Source organism: Bactrocera dorsalis, chromosome 2, assembly GCF_023373825.1.
Source record: "Bactrocera dorsalis isolate Fly_Bdor chromosome 2, ASM2337382v1, whole genome shotgun sequence".
Lineage (NCBI taxonomy): Eukaryota > Metazoa > Arthropoda > Insecta > Diptera > Tephritidae > Bactrocera > Bactrocera dorsalis.
The window spans coordinates 94,320,718-94,341,858 of NC_064304.1; the positions used below are offsets into that span (position 1 = coordinate 94,320,718).

At 35.8% G+C, this 21,141-nt stretch overlaps 5 protein-coding genes across 7 annotated transcripts in view; 3 read left to right on the forward strand and 2 right to left on the reverse strand.

The window, feature by feature from the left end:
- Positions 1-449: 449 nt before the first annotated feature.
- LOC105230920 (major facilitator superfamily domain-containing protein 10) lies at positions 450-1,882 on the reverse strand (the record flags this gene model as incomplete). The annotated part of the gene is given in 3 exon segments (XM_049449158.1): positions 450-523; positions 585-926; positions 991-1,882. Coding segments are annotated over 3 exon segments (863 nt in total), but the record flags the coding sequence as incomplete, so codon positions are not given.
- Positions 1,883-2,073: 191 nt separating this feature from the next.
- On the forward strand, positions 2,074-4,702 carry LOC105230923 (exocyst complex component 6). Its single transcript, XM_011211947.4, has 3 exons — positions 2,074-2,277; positions 2,343-3,430; positions 3,496-4,702. The coding sequence occupies exons 1-3, from the start codon at positions 2,202-2,204 to the stop codon at positions 4,600-4,602; spliced, it is 2,271 nt and encodes a 756-aa protein (XP_011210249.2). The 5' UTR covers positions 2,074-2,201; the 3' UTR covers positions 4,603-4,702.
- A 90-nt stretch (positions 4,703-4,792) lies between these two features.
- Positions 4,793-7,944, reverse strand: LOC105230924 (TBC1 domain family member 22B). The gene is made up of 8 exons (XM_011211948.4): positions 7,004-7,944; positions 6,649-6,913; positions 6,408-6,588; positions 6,172-6,333; positions 5,918-6,104; positions 5,666-5,848; positions 5,383-5,606; positions 4,793-5,309 (listed from the first exon to the last, which is right to left on the reverse strand). Exons 1-8 carry the CDS (start codon positions 7,383-7,385, stop codon positions 5,175-5,177), a joined length of 1,719 nt encoding a protein of 572 aa, XP_011210250.1. The 5' UTR covers positions 7,386-7,944; the 3' UTR covers positions 4,793-5,174.
- A 4,891-nt stretch (positions 7,945-12,835) lies between these two features.
- On the forward strand, positions 12,836-16,509 carry LOC105230925 (uncharacterized). Of its 2 annotated transcripts, none has more exons than XM_029552261.2 (7): positions 12,836-12,879; positions 13,129-13,259; positions 13,318-13,501; positions 13,559-14,843; positions 14,897-15,101; positions 15,176-15,348; positions 15,412-16,509. In XM_029552261.2, the coding sequence occupies exons 2-7, from the start codon at positions 13,136-13,138 to the stop codon at positions 16,366-16,368; spliced, it is 2,928 nt and encodes a 975-aa protein (XP_029408121.2). In that variant the 5' UTR covers positions 12,836-12,879; positions 13,129-13,135; the 3' UTR covers positions 16,369-16,509. The 2 variants fall into 2 exon arrangements, with proteins under 2 accessions (XP_029408121.2, XP_011210252.2); XM_011211950.4 differs by having other exon boundaries at positions 12,838-13,027.
- Positions 16,510-17,039: 530 nt separating this feature from the next.
- LOC105230926 (uncharacterized) overlaps positions 17,040-21,141 on the forward strand; it is a 33,365-nt gene continuing 29,263 nt past the window's right edge. For both annotated transcript variants that reach the window (XM_049449159.1, XM_011211951.4), the window contains exons 1-2: positions 17,040-17,591; positions 20,395-20,485. In XM_049449159.1, the coding sequence (XP_049305116.1) occupies positions 17,518-17,591; positions 20,395-20,485 (165 nt within the window). In that variant the 5' untranslated portion in view covers positions 17,040-17,517. The remainder of the gene's footprint in view (positions 17,592-20,394; positions 20,486-21,141) is intronic.

Consider the following 21,141-nt stretch of genomic DNA (forward strand, 5'->3'; position numbering starts at 1 on the left):
CAGTTTCATAAAAAAATTGGCATTGTTTTACACAAATTAAACCTCTCAATCTCCCTTAAGAAAATTTAAGCTGTTATTGTTCTACCTCAAAATTTTTTGTTGTATTTTGTGTGCTTTTCAATGAGTACTTATACGAGCATTTGCCTTTTAATCTTTAACCAAAATTCTTCAAATGTTAACTAAAAGTTGTTTCTTATCTAACTTTGAAAAACGTGCATAGTGCTAAAGGGCTAACAAATGCGCGGTGATTAACATACTATACTTTAAAAAGAGGATAAAAAAGTTGAAACGTAGATAAGAGTACTATTGATACGTGTACGATGGATGTAACAGTAATTAAAACAATGTGCTATTAATATAGAACTAGCACTGCGAGTAAAAGATATTTTTTGTAGCACAGTTATAATAAGTATGTATTGTATATTTGTTTTGCTTTATTTTATACGCACTTGAATATTGAACGCACGTCCAGTAATTGAATTGCATATGACATCGCCGATGATATCTCTTTTACACGTTTTTCCTGATATATATGTATAGTGTATATTTTCAATTTTTAATCTTTTAATATAAATATTACTCACCTTTGGTAATGTTTCCTTCAGACCAAATGCTATGATCCCTAAATCACATAGAGCAAATGCGAAGGCACATAATGAAGGTGCCAAATACCAAGATCCCACTGATTTATTTAAAGAACGCGCAAATAAGGCCCCAATAGTGGGGCCAGCAATGAAGCCAACCGAAAAAGCGACACCAACAAGTGCCATACCAAATGCACGTGTCTTGACGCTGGACACATCAGTGATAATTGACATGCAAAGGGATATGTTACCTTTGCTGATCCCGCCGACAAATCGTGCTAGTACAAAAAGTGCAAAATTACTGGAGAAAGCCCATAGGAGGTAGGAGAACGCAATACCGCTCTGTAAAATAGCCATCAACAAAAATAAATTATCCTGACAATTGATCGATATATTTAATATTTACCGCACAAAGTAACATTAGCGGCTTACGTCCATAATAGTCAGACAGCCCACCAACTATGGGACTAGCTACAAATTGTAAAAAACTGAACATAGATCCCAAAAAGCCACCATATAACACCGATGTGTAACGTTCAGGTGCCCCAACAAGTTGCTGAAACCAATGTATTCGCTGCGTCAGCAAGTTATACAAACCCGAACTGTCATTCTGACGGTAATGCTCGAGCAAGGAAGGCATTAATGGGAGGATCATGGTAAAAGCGAGTAAGTCAAACAAAAGCGAAATAAATATTAAGGTCACCATTGAACGCGAATTATTTCCAGCGGAATCATCAGTATTTTGAAAACTATTAGTCAGCTTCTTTTGGTTTTTTGTGGTAGGCACTTCTGCATCGTTGTTGTTAAGAACTTTATTGCCATTGCGGCTTTTTAATGTAGACGTTGCACTCATGTAGTTATTAAAAATTGTGTTATTTATTAAATAAAATTATATTGCTTTTAGCTTTTACGCTAATAACAACTTTTATTACTTTTTGGCGAATATTACAGCACAACAGTCATATGCTTAACCGGATTGGTTTGCTGACTACACATTTGTGAAGTGAAAGTTGCTCCAATCATAATCTGCACCCACTAATATATGCAACAAGCTGGCGACGAAAAAAACAATTGCTATAAACAAAAACATTGTAGTACTTTAGTGTTGCCACGTTATATGAAAATTTGTAACATTGAAATGGGTACTGTGCCTAATTATATTTAAAGGGTCATTTTCTCAATATCTGGTTTATCGGTAACATGCTAAATATGGTTTTCTCTATAGTATCTAAAATCAAGTTTTGGTGCACTTTACCGAAAGAAGGAGTCGTGGTTTTAAACTATATTTTGGATATTAGTTTTAATTTCACTGGTTGTTGTAAACTCTGTAATTTAACTTTCCATTATGTATGTTTTACTTTAATTTTTAATATATATACTATTTTATTTTAAATATATATTAGAAATTACAATTTCAAAAAGTTTTGTTCAGATTTTTTTTTAAATTTTCAGTTGACTATCCTTTATCTTCTAGCTAACTATTGAGAATAGGTCACTGTAAAAGAAGTTGAATTTTTTCTGATTAGACTCACAGCTATATAAATTTGTTTTTACCGGGCAAATAAAAATTAATACACTTTTGTTTTCTCCCGAAATAAGTAAATATATTATTAAATAATGTCAAAAGTAACAGTGCAGGATATTGAAGCGGTAGACGACTATTGGGGACCCACATTCCGATCCATTTTAGAAGGTATTTACGACTATCCACCCACTGTTAAAGCGTCTTTACTCATCAATGTCATTACTATAATAAAGGAAATAACACTGAATCACTTTCTGAACAATTGGAGCAACGTATACGTAGTCATGATAAGGATATTGAACGCATATGCAATCTATATTACCAAGGATTTATAGATTCAATACAAGAACTGTTGCAAGTGCGTACCCAAGCTAAGCAACTGCATGAAGAGGTCCATACACTGGATCGGTCAGTGCAGCAAATAAGCGCATCTGTGTTACAGCAGGGTCAAGATTTAGTGCGTGCTCGTCAAATTGAATCAAATTTGGCAAGCGCTATTGATGCACTTCAAGCCTGTCTCCCTGCCCTCGAGTGCTATATTAAATTTACCCAACAAGCAAACAATAAGCAATATTATCAATCGTTACGAACTTTGGAAACTTTGGAATCACAGCACTTGGTTGGATTAAACAATTATCGTTTTGCTACTCAAATTCGCCAAGCAATACCAGTTATTAAGGAAAATATACGGCGATCCGCCGAAGCAGACTTTCGAGAATTTCTGGAAAACATTAGAAAGTTTTCACCTAAAATTGGAGAGGTGGCTATTACGCATACAAAAAAATTACAAAAACTGGATATCAACGCAATTATTGAGGAGCATAAGCTATTGCGACAGCAGGACAATCGTGATGAAGAAAATAATCTGAGTGCACAAGATTTAATAGATTTCTCCCCAATATATCGGTGTTTACACATTTACATGGTATTAGGGCAGCGTGAGTATTTTGAAAAGGATTATCGTCAACAACGACGTGATCAGTCCAAACTAGTTTTGCAACCACCACCGGGTATGCACGATAATTTGGAGGCTTACAAAACTTATATTTGTGCTATTGTCGGATTTTTCATTGTGGAAGATCATGTAAAAAATACAGCAGGCGATGTTGTAACAACCTCATATTTGGAGGATTTATGGTCCACATCGTTAACGAAATTTGTAAATGAGATTAGCATGGCATCATCATCTTGTACAGACCCAAATATTTTGCTACGCATAAAAAACTTAATAATGCTCTCTATAAATACTTTTAAATGCTACGGATACACAGTGAATATGCTATTCGAGTGCCTTCATAATATGCGTGATCATTACAATGAGGTGAATATCACAGCATAGCCACGTTATAATAATTTTTTAATTAAATTCTTATATGTGATGTATAGGTTTTACTGCAACGTTGGGTTCACGTCTTTCGCGACATATTGGATAAAGAGCAATTTCAGCCCATGATTGTTGAAAATCAGGAAGAATATGAGTCAATTATTGAACGCTTTCCATTCCACTCGGAGCAATTGGAAAATGCGGCATTTCCTAAGAAATTTCCTTTTTCGCGTATGGTACCTGAAGTCTATCATCAGGCAAAGGAGTTCATGTATGCTTGTATGAAATTCGCCGAGGAGCTTACACTTTCGCCAAATGAAGTTGCAGCAATGGTTCGTAAAGCCGCAAATTTATTACTGACACGCAGTTTTAGCGGTTGCCTTTCCATGGTATTTCGCAATCCAAGTGTAGCGCTCCCACAACTAATACAAATTATAGTTGACACGCAGTATTTGGAAAAGGCTGGGCCATTTTTGGATGAATTCGTTTGCCATATGACCAATACGGTGAGTAACATTTCGCAAACACCCTCGGCTATGTTTCATGTGGCTCGGCAGGAAGCTGAAAAACAGGTTGGCGTGCGCATTTGTTCGAAAATAGATGAATTCTTTGATTTGGCAGCATACGATTGGTTACTTATCGAACCACCAGGCATTGCATCCGCTTACATCACTGACATGATTTCTTATTTAAAGAGTACGTTCGATAATTTTGCGTTCAAATTGCCCGGCATAGCACAAACGGCTTGTCGACGTACCTGTGAGCACATTGCAAACAAAATCTATGATATACTCTATGATGAGGAGGTGAAACAAATATCAACTGGTGCACTTCAGCAAATCAATTTGGATCTGTTGCAATGCGAGTTCTTTGCAGCGTCCGAACCTGTGCCTGGTTTACGTGAAGGCGAGCTTTCCAAATATTTTCTCAAAAATCGTCAATTACTGGACCTACTCATTATGGAGGAGTGGAGCACTTACTTACATGATTATGGCAAACAAGAAAATCGCTATCATTTAGTACATCCACAATCGATTATTGTTATTTTGGAAAAGATACGCGAGGCCGATAAGAAGACCATGTTTTCGGTATTGCGTAAAAATGATAAAAAGAAGCTCTTAGACACAGTGCTGAAACAATTGAAACATCTGACTGAACGACAGAATTAAACTATTGAAAACTTTCGACCGATACCAGTTGGTTTTGATCGAACAATATAGAATATAATTTATGTATAAATAATTTACTATAAAATCAAAAAGCTCTAAGGATTTTATCTATTATTTTTTATATAAAATAGAAACCGGAAAAATTTTAGATTTTTGTTTCAAGCGCGCTATTAGTATAAGTGTATCCAACTTTTTTGTTGCATAACATGCATTTTTGCTTTATTTTTATTTATTTTAATTTATAAAAGAATTGCAACTTTGTTTACATTTCGTTATATTATATTTGCTTCGATTTTATAAATTCTCACCCGAAAAAATTTTATGCATCATTGAGTTAAACATTTTTTGTGTAATGTATACAAAGTATATGCAATAATTTATAATAATAATTATTATAATAATTGTATATTTATGCTGGATGTTTGAATGCGTTTGGATTAATTAATTATGCAGTTAACTGTCTGTTTTGAGAATAACTAAGCATTGGAACGCTTTCGTAACTAACGCATGTCTTTATTCAAACAAAATTATGCCACGTACTCATAGATATATGCTTTCCGTTGTTGCTGGTGTCAACTTTTCGTCTCCAAATGCTTGGGCGCATCAGCATAAGTGAATTTTAGACGAAACGCCTCCGCAACCAGTACATTTATTTGACGATCAGACCAGTTTTCCGTTGGCAGATTTTGTAGCAGTAGTAAAAGACCCTAAATGCATTAAGTTATATATATTTTAAATTTAGCAATAAGCGATTTAGTTCAATGCGAGCTTTCGGCTTACCTGAAAATCATTTTGTTGCATTAATCTGTCTTTCCAATGCAAGAGAAATGCTGCACACACATATAAATGGAAGAGCGCGAATCCATCAGACTCAGCGAGGTATGTGTCCCACAAGCGTATAGTGCAATGTAGTGGTAGTTCCCGTGTTAGTAAATTATTCATCCAACGAAAAGAAAATTGCAGATAATCCACGCCATGCGCTTGCAGGTGACGATGAAGATTCCCTGTAAAAAACGTGGGAATTATTAAACTGGCAAAACGTTTCATCACTTGTTAAACACACCATCAATCCGCTGTATAAGATCTTTTAGTTGATTAACTTTTTCTTGAATACCTAATTGCGCAAAAATGTAATTATCTTGTATGCAGTCGAGAAATTTGGAGAGACACCAAAAGGAGTCCGCTTCAATGGCGTCTCGCTTATCTACAGGTAAAGTGCTAATATCAAATTTTTCTAAATCCGTGCCTGTGCAAGAAATTAATATCATTAACATCATTGCATCATTTGAAGCGTAAATAAAAAAAAAACAATTACCTGGTTCGAGTACTTCTTGCATAAAGACAATGAAAAATGGTGTCACCAAATCATTTATGCCTTGCACATAACCCGAAGCTGGATGACGTATCGCCCAAATAAATAAAATACGTTCAAACATTTCCTGTACGAGCTTTTGTTGAAATAGTGATATTTGCGGATTCATACGTGGCACATCGATATGTATCTATAAAAAAGAAAAATATATATATTTCTTTCTTCAATCACCAAAACAGTATTTATGGATTACAAACCTGTCTATAGGTGTCTTGCTGTGATTCATCCTGACTGTCTACTCGAAAATAATTATGTCGCAAATCCTGATATCCTTGTCGTTTGCTTTCGAGCACGGCGTTTCGACGTTCATTCGCTGGTGGTAAATACTTGGAAAGTAGTCGCCAACTCACCGCGCGCATCTGTCAATAAAATTTATTTAAAAATCCTCCAGTTATTTCCCCTATAAGTTTCAATAACTTATTTGCTTGCAAACCTTTTTGGGTACACCTGACCAGCTTATTTTCTTTAATGCCACTAAATCCAAGAGTGGCGATTCCAACAAAACATGAAATTTTTCAATTTTTGTCTCATATTCGGTTTCTTGGGAATTCGAACTGAACTTTTGCAGCTGTGGTCTCCCGGGGTATGCGTGGAAATTACGTACAACTTTAATTCTGTAATATAAACATAAGGTTAATCTTTCCGAAATAAGCTTTAAACAATTTATTAATTACCTTGCTTCCGCTTCGCTCTTTGAATCATTTGATGACTCCGTTTCTTCGCTTCTTTGACTGACTGATGATTGCAATTTGAGGCATTGTTGTTCCTCTGCAGTTGGCACTCTAGTTGTATTATTGATTGTAGCTGCTTCCCCTATAGTTGTGATCGTTTCTCTTGCTGCTGCCGTTGTATGTGGGTTACAAGTATTTGCTGAATTTCGATGCGTTTCAATCACATTTAAAGCTGCTGTGTCTGAAACTTTTTTTGATATACGCGATTCTAGAGATGGTTTTGGGATATATATTGTGGGTGTTAATTTTTTATATTTTTAATTAGTATAAAACACATAGTGACTCCTTGAACACTTACCATTTCTCAGCTGTCCACCTGATGCTGTACCCGATATGATACAAAATTCGTCATCACCCATGTCCCAAGCATCGCTAACAGACTGTTGATAGTCACGAAAAGTAGACACCATACCGTCACGTTTGCCACTAAAATTAGTGGCGTCAACTCGCTTAGGACTTGGACGTCCTGGCACCAATCTCCCGCTATTTTTCCAAAATGACGAGTTCCCACTACTACTGCTGACGTTATTACTGCTGCTACTGTTATTTGTGTTTTTGATAGGCAATATTGTTGTTGTCGGTGCAGCGATGTTCGTATTTGCCACTGGGACTGCACTGGCCGTGTTGGTACTGCTTTTGTTGCTGCCGTTTTGTCTTGCACCGTCTACATTATTGTCCATAGTATGCGCGAAATTCGTAATTTATAGAATACCTCTTGCTTTATAAAGATCCATATACTTGTTACGGAATGGATTTTCTTTTAATTTAAATTACAGTTCTCTTTTGCGATTATTTATATTTTCGCGAATTCATATATGTACCGAGTAGTTCTGGCAAACTACATAATCGAAAGAATATGGTATATGCGTACACGTTATTCCAAATGGAACTGTATTCAATTTAAACGAAATATACAAATCGAAATTAATAATAAAATTCTTATTGGGAACGTATAATACGTGTTTTGTGTGTGAAATAAAAATATCTGAGCTATCAAATGAAAATGCACTGAGCTCAAGTAGATCTGCTTACGGTATATCGATTTTTGCCAGACATCGATATACCACACGATATATTATACGTTTTTGTAAGTTTAACCATTTAAAAAAGAAATGCTGACGATATAAAATAAAACATAAGTTTATAAACTGGGGTACATTTTGATACATGTGATTAATTGTATATAAATACAGTAACAAAATTCGCAACCGTAGTGAAGTGAATGCCTCTTACCAGAGAATGTTAATCAATAGAGAAGGCACAAATGTTAGTTGTTCTAAAATGTAAATTATTATAAGGAAACATCGAAAACGACAAATTTCCCCTCTTTATAAGGAAACTCAACAAATTACACCACTCCAAGAAGGAACCAATCAAATTTTCTCCACTTTATTAGAGAATGTGGCAACTCAAAATGTATATATGCGTAGATGTTTTTTAAGTGTATTATTACACGAGGCGACAAAAGTTGCTAATTCTCGGGCGATTCTCTTTTGCTGTCGCCCATTACCTTCACACGAGCAACTTGTGTTGCGCAACTCTGTTCGAGTTTTTTTCTCATTCTCTTTCACTTTACTTTAACCCATTGTCTACTCTTTACTTTAACCCATTGTCGTTTCTTTTTCCTTATGGCTATTTGGGCCACTCTATCACATATATTAATCAGTTCTGACAATTAAGAAATACATTTTATTTATAATTCAAAATGAAAACAAAGATTATATGACAGAATTTCACATACATATGTCACCCTTTTCACTATCGTCTGAATCAATTTGTATGGCTTTCTCCATACATTTCACAATATCTTTAATTAATTTGATTTTTTCGTCATACTCCATTTTCTAAAATATTTAAATTATATTATGTATATTTGTATACATATTTGCAAATTACTTGCCAAAAGATGAAATTAAATTTTTTAAATATTGTTACAAAAAGTAGTATTAAGTTTTATTTGTATTTCTATATGCATCCCTGATTATGAACAATAGCTGTAGGTATATGGAATAGCATTTGTCTTGTTGTAGACATCTGGCGCCGCACTGTCTGCTTGTCTAGTTAAACAATTGCTGAGTCTGGCGCCGCGACTGTCTGCTTGCGTCTGGCGCCGTATAGCCGTATGTTCTGGTAATTTCCAGACGCGATATTCTAGAAGGACACGTCGGCATCAGCGAGAAGTGCGTGGCTATATAAGCCGTGGCAGCGCCAACGTAATCAATCAGTGCTAAGAGTAAATTGCTATAGTGTAGACGAGTTGTGAAATAAAGAGTTGTTGAATTAAATTAAACAGTGTTGATTTTATTTGTCAATCCAGAGATACGAACCTAACAAAGTAAACTAGCAAGAGTAAATTCGTAACAATTGGTGTCAGAAGTGGGATTGTCAAATAATCCAAAATCAAGATGGTTAAATTCGGAGAATTGAGAATTCAGCAATTAAAAAGGAACTGGAGGAGCGTAATTTGCCGATAAGCGGACAAAAGGCGGATCTGCAGGCACGATTACGTGAAGCAATGGAAGCGGATGGAATTAATGTGGACGAGTTCGAATTTGTTGGGCCAGAAACTTCTACAAAGGTAGAAGAAAAAGTAGAAGAACAACGAACATCATCAAGTGCAGACACGAACATGCTGTTAGTGGCTTTTAAGCAAATAATAGCTGAAAATATATCACAAATAACAGAGAATGCAGTGCAAACAGAAAATCGTCTGGCACAGCAAATAGCTGAAAATACATCGCAGTTAAAGTCTTGCCTTACACAACAAATGACTGAAAATAATACGCAGTTAGAAAAGCGTTTGGTACAACAGATTACAGAAAATACTACACAAGTACAAAAACAAGTGCAAGAGAAATTTTCAAAATTTGAAGAGGAATTAAGCACGTTAAAAAATGAAGAAGAAAATTTAAAATCAGAATTTCTTCAACTGAGTAATCGTATGCGAGAACTGCAACTGCATGGCCCTGCACCATCAATAAATAATCCAAGATTGAAGGCACCCACATTCGATGGAAGTATTCCATTTCAAATTTTCAAACTTCAGTTTGAAAAGACAGCAATGGACAATAACTGGAATGCAGCGGACAAAGTGGCGTCCTTGTTTGTATCATTGAAAGGGCCTGCGGCAGAAATCCTTCAGACTATTCCAGACTGTGAACGGGACAACTATGAGGCATTGATGAGTGCGATAGAAAGACGATATGGTAGTGAGCACCGGAAACAAATATACCAGATCGAACTGCAAAATAGGGGTCAGAAGATGAACGAGTCATTGCAAGAGTTCGCAACTGAAATAGAACGACTGGCTCATTTGGCAAATGCAGATGCACCTGTGGATTACATTGAGAGGGTAAAAATTCAATGTTTCATAAATGGAATTCGTGATGTGGACACCAAACGCGCCACATATGCAATGCCAAAAAGAACGTTTGCTGAAACGGTTTCGCACGCCCTCACACAGGAAACAGCTTCCCTACTAAGTAAACCAGCACCCAAAGTACAAAGGGTTGAAATGGAACAACCGGCGCTGATGGAAGAAATATTGAAGACTCTGAAGACAATTGCTGCACAGCGAGTAAATACAACAGGCAGATGTTTCAACTGTAGAAAAGCGGGTCACTTTGCCCGAAATTGCAAGATAAAAGTAAACCCATCAAAATGGAAACAACCAACAGAACACCGAAAGAGGATTCACCACAAAAATGCGGATGCATTATCACATCGCCCTTGTCCACTGGAATTTAAACATTGCTCCAAATCAGAAGGAAAAGAAGGTATAATCGACGTGCGATTACTGAATATAGAACCTGAAGATGATTGGACTCCTCACCGCATCAGAATCAATCAGCTGGAGGACCCTGATCTTGCAAAGCTGATAATAGCCAAAGAAAATGGGGTACGACCACCAAAGGAACAAATGAGTAGTGAGAGTCCAACTGCAAAAGCATATTGGGCCCAATGGAACAGCATAAACCTCGTTAATGGATACCTTCATCGTACCTGGGAAAGTGAAGATGGCAAACGGTCTCGTCTGCTGATCATAGTACCGAAGTCCATGATCCCGAAAGTGTTGAAAGAATATCACAATGGACCTAGTGGAGGGCACCTTGGAATTACAAAAACTATAGAGAAGATTAAACAACGGTTCTACTGGATTGGTTGTCGAGATTCCATAGCAGAATGGATAAGTAATTGCGTAGAGTGCATGGCAGCTAAAGGTCCTAAAGCCAAAAGTCGCGGTAGGCTACAACAGTACAACGTGGGATCACCATTTGAACGAGTCGCAATGGATGTTGCAGGTCCGTTCCCAACCAGTACGGCCGGAAACAAATATCTACTGGTTGTCATGGATTATTTCAGTAAATGGCCAGAAGTATATGCCTTACCAAACCAAGAAGCGAAGACAGTAGCCGAAGCGTTTGTAGAACATGGATAACAAGGTTCGGAGTGCCCGTCGAATTACACTCAGATCAAGGCAGGAATTTCGAATCTTCCATTTTCCAAGAAGTCTGTACATTATTGGGCATCCACAAGACACGGACAACAGCGTTACACCCACAATCAGATGGGATGGTAGAGAGATTCAACCGAACGCTCGAAGAACATCTGCGGAAAATCGTTGATAAAGACCAACGGAATTGGGACAAGTGCATCCAGATGTTCCTGCTGGCGTATCGTTCAGCGAAGCACGAGACAACTGGTTACACGCCGGCAAAGATTATTTTCGGATCTGATCTGCGACTCCCTGCTGATCTTAAGTTTGGAACGAATCCTACAGCTGTAAGAAATGATGGAGATTATTGTTCTGCCTTAAAGGAAGAAATGAATGAATTGCATCTAATGGTAAGACAGCATACGCATCTGATGAGCAATAAGATGAAGGACCGGTTCGATCAAGCGGCAAATTCAAAAGGTTTTGAAGAAGGTGATCTGGTCCTGTTGTACAATCCACTTCGAAAGAAAGGCTTGTCCCCGAAACTACAGACAGCCTGGGAAGGACCCTATATGGTGATGAAACGACTTAATGACGTGGTATACCGCATACAAAGAAATGGAAAAGCACGATGTAAAATGAAAGTAGTACATTTGGAGAGGCTCGCCCCATTTGGTTCAAGAGGATTTGTGTGTGTGATTTGTGATTGTCGGGACGATTAGGCTTTAGTGGAGGGCAGTGTTACAAAAAGTAGTATTAAGTTTTATTTGTATTGCTATATGCATCCCTGATTATGAACAATAGTTGTAGGTATATGGAATAGCATTTGTCTTGTTGTAGACATCTGGCGCCGCACTGTCTGCTTGTCTAGTTAAACAATTGCTGAGTCTGGCGCCGCGACTGTCTGCTTGCGTCTGGCGCCGTATAGCCGTATGTTCTGGTAATTTCCAGACGCGATATTCTAGAAGGACACGTCGGCATCAGCGAGAAGTGCGTGGCTATATAAGCCGTGGCAGCGCCAACGTAATCAATCAGTGCTAAGAGTAAACTGCTATAGTGTAGACGAGTTGTGAAATAAAGAGTTGTTGAATTAAATTAAACAGTGTTGATTTTATTTGTCAATCCAGAGATACGAACCTAACAAAGTAAACTAGCAAGAGTAAATTCGTAACAATATATTCAAAATATTAATTTCAAAAAAATATACTCAAATGCAACTATGTACTACGAAAGAAAGAACACGAATGCCGAAAAACGTCGCAGCGAACTGCTACGAATGAGAACACAAAGCGAGTTGCTGAACACTGGAAACTCGGCGCGATTCTCCTCTCCTCGTCGCCCCCTCGCCTATAAACCAAGAGTTGCCGAGACAAAAGTTGCTGCGTGTAATAAGCCACTAACATGCATATCAGAGAATGTAGATTTATAGAGAAGGTTCTTGGAGTGCCGATTGTCGAAATGTCCCGCTTATCGAAAGGCTACTAGATACAATTTCACCACAAAAGATTATTTACGGATTTCACCAAAACTTAGCATCAAATAGCAGAATTCAGCATTATCAATGTTAAATGAGAAAAATTATGCTAATTTCAATGTTTAGAAATGTACGCTTACATATTCTTCTATTTACAATGCGCGAGCAATTGTTTTATATTCTCTGCCTTATCTATGATATCTGTTTTGACATTTCATTATGTTATTTCTTTGACACTGCAGTTTCCACTGAATTCTATCAATAAGTGCTCACAAATTCATAAATAGCTACTTTTTTATATAGTTAATATATCTGTACTATGATAAGAAATTGAAATATCGATATCTGATTTAACAAAAGCAAAATATTACAACATAATTAATTATATGGCGCCGTTATATATTAAAAATCAAGTACAAGATTTAATTAGCAAAAAAACAAACACAAACTTTGAATTGACATTTAGCAGAGAACGTAAATTATATATATAAATAAATTTGTTCTCTGCATTTAGTTACAATATGGATGAACGACTGGAAATAACTACTAATTTGAAGAAGATATTCGAATATTTCCTTGATGAGAATTTCATCACAAAGCATAATGTTTGTTTTGATAAGCTAATAACACACTTGGCTTCAAAAGGTTTTTAGTCAGTTCACTACTTGCCCATGTTTCTTTAACATAATTATTGTTATTCCAGAGAACGCTTACATACTACTAGCTCCTTTTGCCTTGGATTGGGTTGACCGCTGCATTAATATTCTTTGCGAGGACATCACCAAATTGAATTTCAAAGTCATTTCATTCGCTTTCAACGTTTTTGGCTTACTTGTAAACAATGAGTGGACCATAATCGAAATAAGACAACGTCATTTAATGGACAAGTAAGTGCTTGTAAGTTTATATTCCAAGCTTTATTTATAACCTTCAATTCTTACTAGAGTATTAATGGTCGTTAAACGTGAATCGCATCGTTTCAATCCGTCTATTAAATTAGGTGTTATACGGCTTTTCCATGCTGTCTCTAAATACAGCATTGGCTTAGCTTACTTACGTACTATGAATGCGTGGCAATTCCTCATAGAATATTGCAATCAAGATCACACACTGTACGTGGTACGTGAAGCGCGACTTTTACTATATGAGATGCTCTATAAATACGATGTGAAAACAAAAGATGAAAAAGTGGTAAAAGAAATACTTAATGAAATATTTCAGCCTGTTTTGGCAAATGTTTTTGAAAGTCATAATGAGAACATTATTATCAATGTGGATGATTATGAGGTGCAGCATAAACTGTCTTCAACACTGGACTTAATATCATTTATTCTTCAACAAACGCTCGAATCGGAAGAAAAGACTAATATTGCAGAATACTGCAGAACGGAATATAATGTTGACATTACACTTTGGAAATTAACTGAAATTTCATTTAACGAAAATTTTATTTGCAAAATTTTAGCAACCTTATCATCTTATTACTTTGCTATATTAATATTTGATAAGTGGAGTGGAGGTCAAATACCAGCGGACAATTTCAATGAGTTCTGTATTTCTATATTCAATGAAATGAAGTTCTGTGTCACTAGAAATTACTGTGTTACTTTTCTTAAGGTTGCCGAAATCAATCATAAATTATGGAAAAAACTTGGTAATCGTGTTCCTAGAGAGGTGTTGCTTGAAAATGAATTAGTACGCTATGAACACCAGTTGATGACTTTTCAACTGTTACCTCTGCACATGCTTTTAAAGTCCCATGTATTTCTCGAGGAAGAAATATTTGAAAAATATATAACAAAGATATTTGAAATAATATGTGAACTAACGCTACGCATCGGTTACGCTTACAGAGACTTGCTATTTAATAAATCATCTGCAACGAATGCAGATTTATCATTGAAATCAATTCATGGTGCCATGTCAATGGTGGATATATTGGAGCGTGATCAGGCAGTGCTTATTTTTGAAGCTTGCATGTATGCACTGAAAGAGTTCATAATAACATTATACCCCAAAATGATTATTGACGGTCCAGATGTTTCTCCTGTAGAAGAAATACCAAGCTTTTCGGCTATTTCTGAATTTTCCAGTGTCGCACATGCTATTTTGGTTGCAATGCAGACGCTGATTGAAAGATTTAAAATTACGTGGAAGGACTCAATCGAGACAATTTGCTTAGTAAATTGCGTGTTGTATCTGTTACAGGCAGAGGATCTACCAACAAAGGTATATAGAATATATATTTAATATTTATGTTAACTTTTTTTATTTTGTTGCAGGTGTCTGTACAATCTCTTAAATTGTTAAAACTTTCTATAGAGCACTTTCTTTCACCAAACATGGCGCTGCTTGTAGATAACCTGAAAGGTTCCGCATTGTTAGTGATGGCCCCGGTTATTATGAAACGTTCTCATGACACCGCTTGGGAAGTGCGTGACAGTGTTTTAGAGCTTGTTATCTCAATTACTGATATATCATGTTGTAGTATGTTTCATGTTTATATTTTTAAATATATATTTGTTCACTTTAAATTAATTTTTTATAATTTTATATTACAGAGTATCCCGCATTTCAGAAATTCTTAACCGAACACTGGATGTGTTGTATCGTGTATGATATGGCCAAACACGATTCCGAGCCTTACGTTCGTGCTTCTGCACTAAAATGCATTTCAGAACTTGTAGCAATTGATGCTATATGGGAATCAGGTTTAAGCAAACAAAATTTACCCGTGAGTTTTAAAATTGTAAATCAATTGTTTTAAATTTCTAAACTTTTTTCCAATACTTATAAGGATCATCTCCTTGATGTGTTACATAATGAGCCAGAAGGGATCGTGCGGAAAGAGGCATTATCTACATTTACTAAATTAAACAGTTTGCGTAGAATAACCAGTCGCTATAGAGATAATTTTTACTCTACACTAGTCTATTGCGTCGTTAACGATTTACATTGGGAGGTAAAAGTTGAAGCTCTGAAAGCGTGGAACAGTGAGATATGCAATTTGTTGTCAAATGAGGGCATGATTGATGGCATATTTCCGCCAGTTACATTCTCCAAAGAGAAGCGCAAGATTGTTCAATTAAATGAAAAGGAAATTAGTTTACGATTTTCCAAAATACTAAATGAACTGTCGCAACGTGGTTGCCTCGGCGTAATACTAAAGTGTCTAAATGATGAGTGTGATGTGGTTGTAATTCGAGAAGCTAAATGTCTTATTAAAAATTTGGTTGATAAACTAGATGAATATAAGTATACCTGTGCATCAGATACTACAATTCCGACAGCAAATCTCAATAACCAAACATCCGACAGTAAGATAAATAATTGTTTTTGCGGTAGCAACAACAACACCAATATGAATGATTCAACAATAAAGTTGGAGAATAATTCGTTGGAAATAGTAAGTGGTGATGCAGAAACCATCGAATTTCTCGATTCCGAAGAGATCATCGAATCTATACTTGATACAAAGGACATAAATTTATTGGCGGAAGCATATGAGCACAATATGCATATGAACGAGAAAAGTAAGCAAAAACATATCAACAAATTCTACTACCGGAAATTCAGTAACGTTAGCGCAAAGGAATTTCTTGCTATAGTTAGGCGCACGGACTTCGAAGAAAAAATTTGTAAACAAGACGAGTGGTTTTTGTGTAATGAAAATTTGGCATCACTTTTGGAAGACATTTTAAATCTATTTGAGCCGGAATCAAATATCGAAAGAATATCGGCGGATTGTTATTGATCTACTGAACAACTTTTACCATTTATAGTTCTACGGTATCATATATTAATGAATGTAAAATTCAGAATATTTTATAAAATGTTTAACAGTTTAAATAAACTTAAGCACATATGTATAAATAAAAACAAGAATACATGTTTACTTCGGACTATTGAAACTATTCCAAACAAGAACATAATTTTAATCGTTCAGTTTGTATTGCAGTTATATGTTATAATGGACTGATATCGACAGTTCTGACAAATGACCAGCTTCTTGGAGAAAGGAAAATTTCAGATCGATATCTCAAAGATTGAGGAACTACTCCCCATATATATTGACAGACAGATGCTGATCACTGATGTACAGTTTCTCCAACATTTCCGTTTGGGTGTTACAAACTTGGTGACAAACATAGTATACTCTGTTTAAGGAATAACTCTAATATTCATAAAGAAGTTCGATACTATGAAATGGTAGGAGGAGTTTTATTAATTTATCGACTTATGCTGGTTTAACCTTTGGGTGTTGCTTATCGATACAATTTGTCGGACAATAATGAAAATTCATTGCAACTCTGTGTATGTTTTCTATTCCCTTCGCTCTTTATTCCATTTTTGGCAGTCAAGATTTCTTCCGGCATTCGTTTATTCGTTTCTCTTTTGTGACATTTGGGTTTATTTTCCTCAGTTACTTCATTTCTGTTGTACGTGCGAGCGAGTAATATACAATTAAAGCGGTAGTCGCGAAAATAATTTTTATATTAAATATATGTATATATATGTGTATTTAGCTAGAATAGTATTTAGTTTAAATAATTTAATGCTAATTTAATTTAAGTGTTTTAAAAAATAGTCTATGCTCCCATCGGCTATGTGGTGCAAGATAGCAGAAAATGGCAAAACTCGAATAGTTCGAAATGTGGGCAGTAGCATTGACGAAAAAAAGGAAGTGTAAACGGGAGGAGCAACGTTCGCCGTAGTGAAAAACGGAGGAAAATTGCAGTTCGCCGAGTAGGAAAGTGTTAAAACGTTCATGTTGAAAAAGGTTTTAGGTGTGTGTTTATAAATTATAAAATATAAAAAAGAAAAGAGTTAAGATAAGAAAATCAAAGTGCAGCACAAAATTAAAGAATTGTGTGCAGAATAGCGCAAGTCGCTCTAGCGACCTATGGAAAAATCAGCGTCGACCATTCAAGGCGAACGCAGTTGCGGAAAAATGAGTTCGAGTTGCAGCAACGAAAGGTGCGTACGTGAAATATATACATATATATATTTTTTTGTGTTCGTGGGCAAATATATAGAATTGCATGACTTTAGAATATTTTAAAGCCAGACTATTTTTCTGCCTTAGCGAGTTGTAAAGCAATAAGTATGTCTGATTGTTGCAAATTAGTTACGATTACTTGATATTGTAGTCCGCAAAGCTGTAGCGTTACATGTTTGTGTGGGGGTTGATATGGGCGGCGGTAGTAATTTGCAAAGCAATACTGTAAAGCAATACTGCAAAGGATGGGTGGTGCTGTAGAGTAGAGTGCGTTGCATATGTAAACATAAATACATTTACATGGAAGTATACATATGTACATACATATTTATGTATATATATATATAAACTATTTTGAATTTATTCTGTATACATGTCGGTATAGGTGTGTTGTTAAAATTGCTCATATGTATGTATATGTACATACATGGATACATAGGCCTATGTAGGTTGTTGCATGAATAAAAAAGAACTGGAAATGTAATAACCAACAAGAAATTCGCTATAGCAGCCGCTCCCCTTTGTTGTAGTCTATATTAATTTCTCATTTCAAGCTAAGAGCGCTACCCTTTGCTCTGAATTCTCTTTTCCTCCCTGTTATCCTTCCTTTGATTCTGTTTGTTTTGTCCAAGTTTCTTATATCCAACTGCGGTTTGTTCTTTGATCGACCTATGAAAAAACCTTATCCGTGTAGGGATATTTAAGTGATTCATAAAATTGTTATAAGTTTAAAAAGATAGTGTCGCAATTCTATTTTGAACTTCAAAATTTTCAACCGTAAATTATTGAGGTTGTTATGTGGTACCTATTATTTAATACAAATATCAGCTGTTGAAAATAACATTTTATAATCTTCCTTTCAATATTTAGCTGCAGTTTTATTATTTTATTTCTACGCATAGTAAAAGTAAGTTGATCCTTTGTATATTTTTCTCCTTCATTCCATTTTTCCGCCATGTGTGATTGTCAAAATCGATTTGTCACAATGTAACCAAATACATAGGCAGGAAATGTATAAATCCCTGCACACCTATGAGAGGGGCGCATGTGTATATAAGCAATATCCGCACAAAGAGCGAACGAGAGATTGTGTGGTTGGGAAAGTGAGAACAGGGAAATGGAAATATGAAAATTGTTTTTGCACAAATTAAGAGGCAAATGCAGTTTAGTGCGTGTGTGCTAGCTGGCAATTCAAAATTTGACTACTAAATAAGTTCAAAAAGAAATGATAAGGAGTTGCTAACACGTTGGTAGAAAAGGCTTTAAAAGAGGCAGACAGGGTGTGTGCTGCCCAAATAAAAGGCAATAGTGTTGCTGTTAACGATGACGAACACGTTTGAAACGAACAGCAATGATAGCTTTTCAAAGCTGGGCCAATTTTGAATGAGAGAATTGGAAAGCGAGAGAGCATGCATGTGTTTACTTATGTATATGCATGTATGTATGTATGTGTGAAGGATGCCCGGCAAAGCGGCGAATTTTTAATATTCTTCTGATATTGTTGTTGGTATTAGTTTGTTTTTACTGTTACATACAAATGATTATAAGGGAAGGGGTGTATTTTGGCCTCGTGGAATTAATGAATGAACGCATTCGTGGTATGAATGGGTGAAGTACGCATGTATGATGAGTGTATGTGAGTGACTATTTTTTGTTTTATTGGATTGCAAAGTAGAAACTTGAATGAAATTCAAATAAAATAAAAGAACTTATAGAATCGAACTTTTGTCAGGTTAGCAGGAATATTTCTTGATTTCTTTCTTTTCCTATGCTATATTTACCCATTACTGGTTGCATTGTAAGCATACATATGTACATATGTAATTAAATCTGAAAACGTATCCGGCCAACGGTTTGCATCCAACGAAAAACGTTTTCTTAGTTCCAGTATGCAAACCAGTCCTTCCTTTTTTGAGATATCTATCTGAATTTTTGCACGCGTATTTTCTCCTTAAGAAGCTGATCATTTGTCGGACCCACCGATATAGTACCAAGAAGCTGCCATAAAAACAGATCGATCAAAAGTCAGTCCTTGTATAGAAAATTTTTGTTTTTGACGGGATATATTCACGAAATGAACCAAGACTAAGAAAACTTTGCAAAGGCTAGAAATGGAAGAAAGGAAATCTTTTTGATCCTCTTAAAATTTTCGAGAGATTATGTCTGAAATAAATGAGGAATTTGGGCTTAGTGCATCTAGTAGATTTGTATGAAGGCGTCTCAATGATGTTCAGTTGTTTTGACGAATGAATCGAAAAAAAAAAACAATTGTTGTTCGAAAGAAACATAAAAGCACGGACGAACTTTGCCAAAGAATATTTAAAAAAGCACGTAAAATTTTGAAAAAGAAAACTTTGAAGCAATGAAACAAAGTTGAATGTATTGGTTCCGATAAAAAACCATTTGTCCATCGCCACAGGTGTCAGGCATATAAATCCAGATACGCCACAAAAACGTCGGTGGTTGCATGATGGTTTGGAGAACGTTTTTTTAGCACTAAAATTTGCTGGTTCGTAACCAGTTTTAAGCTCACATCTCTTAGGCAAAGTTGATCAGAATGATCTGTAGAACGGCCTGCTTATTGAGATTACTATATCCTATTTGCATTGCCAGTACCACTTTCAACTTTATGAAGGGAAATGTAAAGGAAGTTGCGAACAAAGCATGCTTAAATTAATTTATGAAATCATTATTCTTGAAATAATTTCTTATTCGTTTATTTATTTTTATAAAATTTTACTGTTATTTACTTTTTCTCTCTCTTCTCTCTTATGTATGCAGAATAGAATGGGTGGAAATAATCGAGCCACGCACCAAAGAGCACATGTACGCAAATCTCACTACTGGCGAGTGTGTTTGGGATCCACCGGAAGTAAGTATTACACACAAAATTTAAATATGAGATAAAACATCCGCACATACACTTTAATATATTCGGGAGTATAATACTTAAAACAATCCTTCAAAGCTGACTTAATGTCCTGTTCGCGTTGCCATTGCATTTGCTGGTGTCTTCGTGAGGCAGTGCTTCATGGCAGTCAAGTCATACAGATGTCTGCTTAGCAGCTTTATATTCGTACCTAGACAATACGTTTTTTTCATTTACTGAAGTTGTCTCTCTTTCTCTGTCAACTAAAATTTTTCATACACACTTGCGGAGGAAAACCAAAACAACAACATTGGTTATTGAAGTGTTGCAATTGGCTACGTTCGAGAGCATCGTACGTTGTGCCTGCGCTCAACATTGCCTCCAATCCCATTCTGCATTCACCCACAAAAACAACAAATAATTCTAGTTTGCCTGCATATTTTTGCCTGCATTGACCCAGTTAGTTAGCATTAGTGTCCGATGTGACTTAACTAACCAGGCGACCGACTGACCTGTCGCATGCATCACGTTGTTCTACTTTCACACCTACCTACCTGGGTACACTAACTATGATTATTATGGGATTTCGGTTAAAATTTCGCAAATGCAAATATTTTAGGTATTAAGAAGGTAATTAGTTTTTTTTATATGCATGTATA

Excerpts from the sequence above, each read along its gene's own strand:
- LOC105230924 (XM_011211948.4), bottom strand. The coding sequence starts at position 7,385 with ATGGACAATAATGTAGACGGTGCAAGACAAAACGGCAGCAACAAAAGC. Across the intron at positions 6,914-7,003 it reads AGGTGGACAGCTGAGAAATG|AATCGCGTATATCAAAAAAA; the intron begins GTAAGTGTTCAA and ends AACCATCTCTAG. Across the intron at positions 5,310-5,382 it reads TGCAACAAAATGATTTTCAG|GGTCTTTTACTACTGCTACA; the intron begins GTAAGCCGAAAG and ends TAATGCATTTAG.
- LOC105230925 (XM_029552261.2), top strand. The coding sequence starts at position 13,136 with ATGGATGAACGACTGGAAATAACTACTAATTTGAAGAAGATATTCGAA. Across the intron at positions 13,502-13,558 it reads CAACGTCATTTAATGGACAA|AGTATTAATGGTCGTTAAAC; the intron begins GTAAGTGCTTGT and ends AATTCTTACTAG. Across the intron at positions 14,844-14,896 it reads CAGAGGATCTACCAACAAAG|GTGTCTGTACAATCTCTTAA; the intron begins GTATATAGAATA and ends ATTTTGTTGCAG.
- LOC105230923 (XM_011211947.4), top strand. The coding sequence starts at position 2,202 with ATGTCAAAAGTAACAGTGCAGGATATTGAAGCGGTAGACGACTATTGG. Across the intron at positions 2,278-2,342 it reads ATTCCGATCCATTTTAGAAG|GAAATAACACTGAATCACTT; the intron begins GTATTTACGACT and ends ACTATAATAAAG. Across the intron at positions 3,431-3,495 it reads TGCGTGATCATTACAATGAG|GTTTTACTGCAACGTTGGGT; the intron begins GTGAATATCACA and ends TGTGATGTATAG.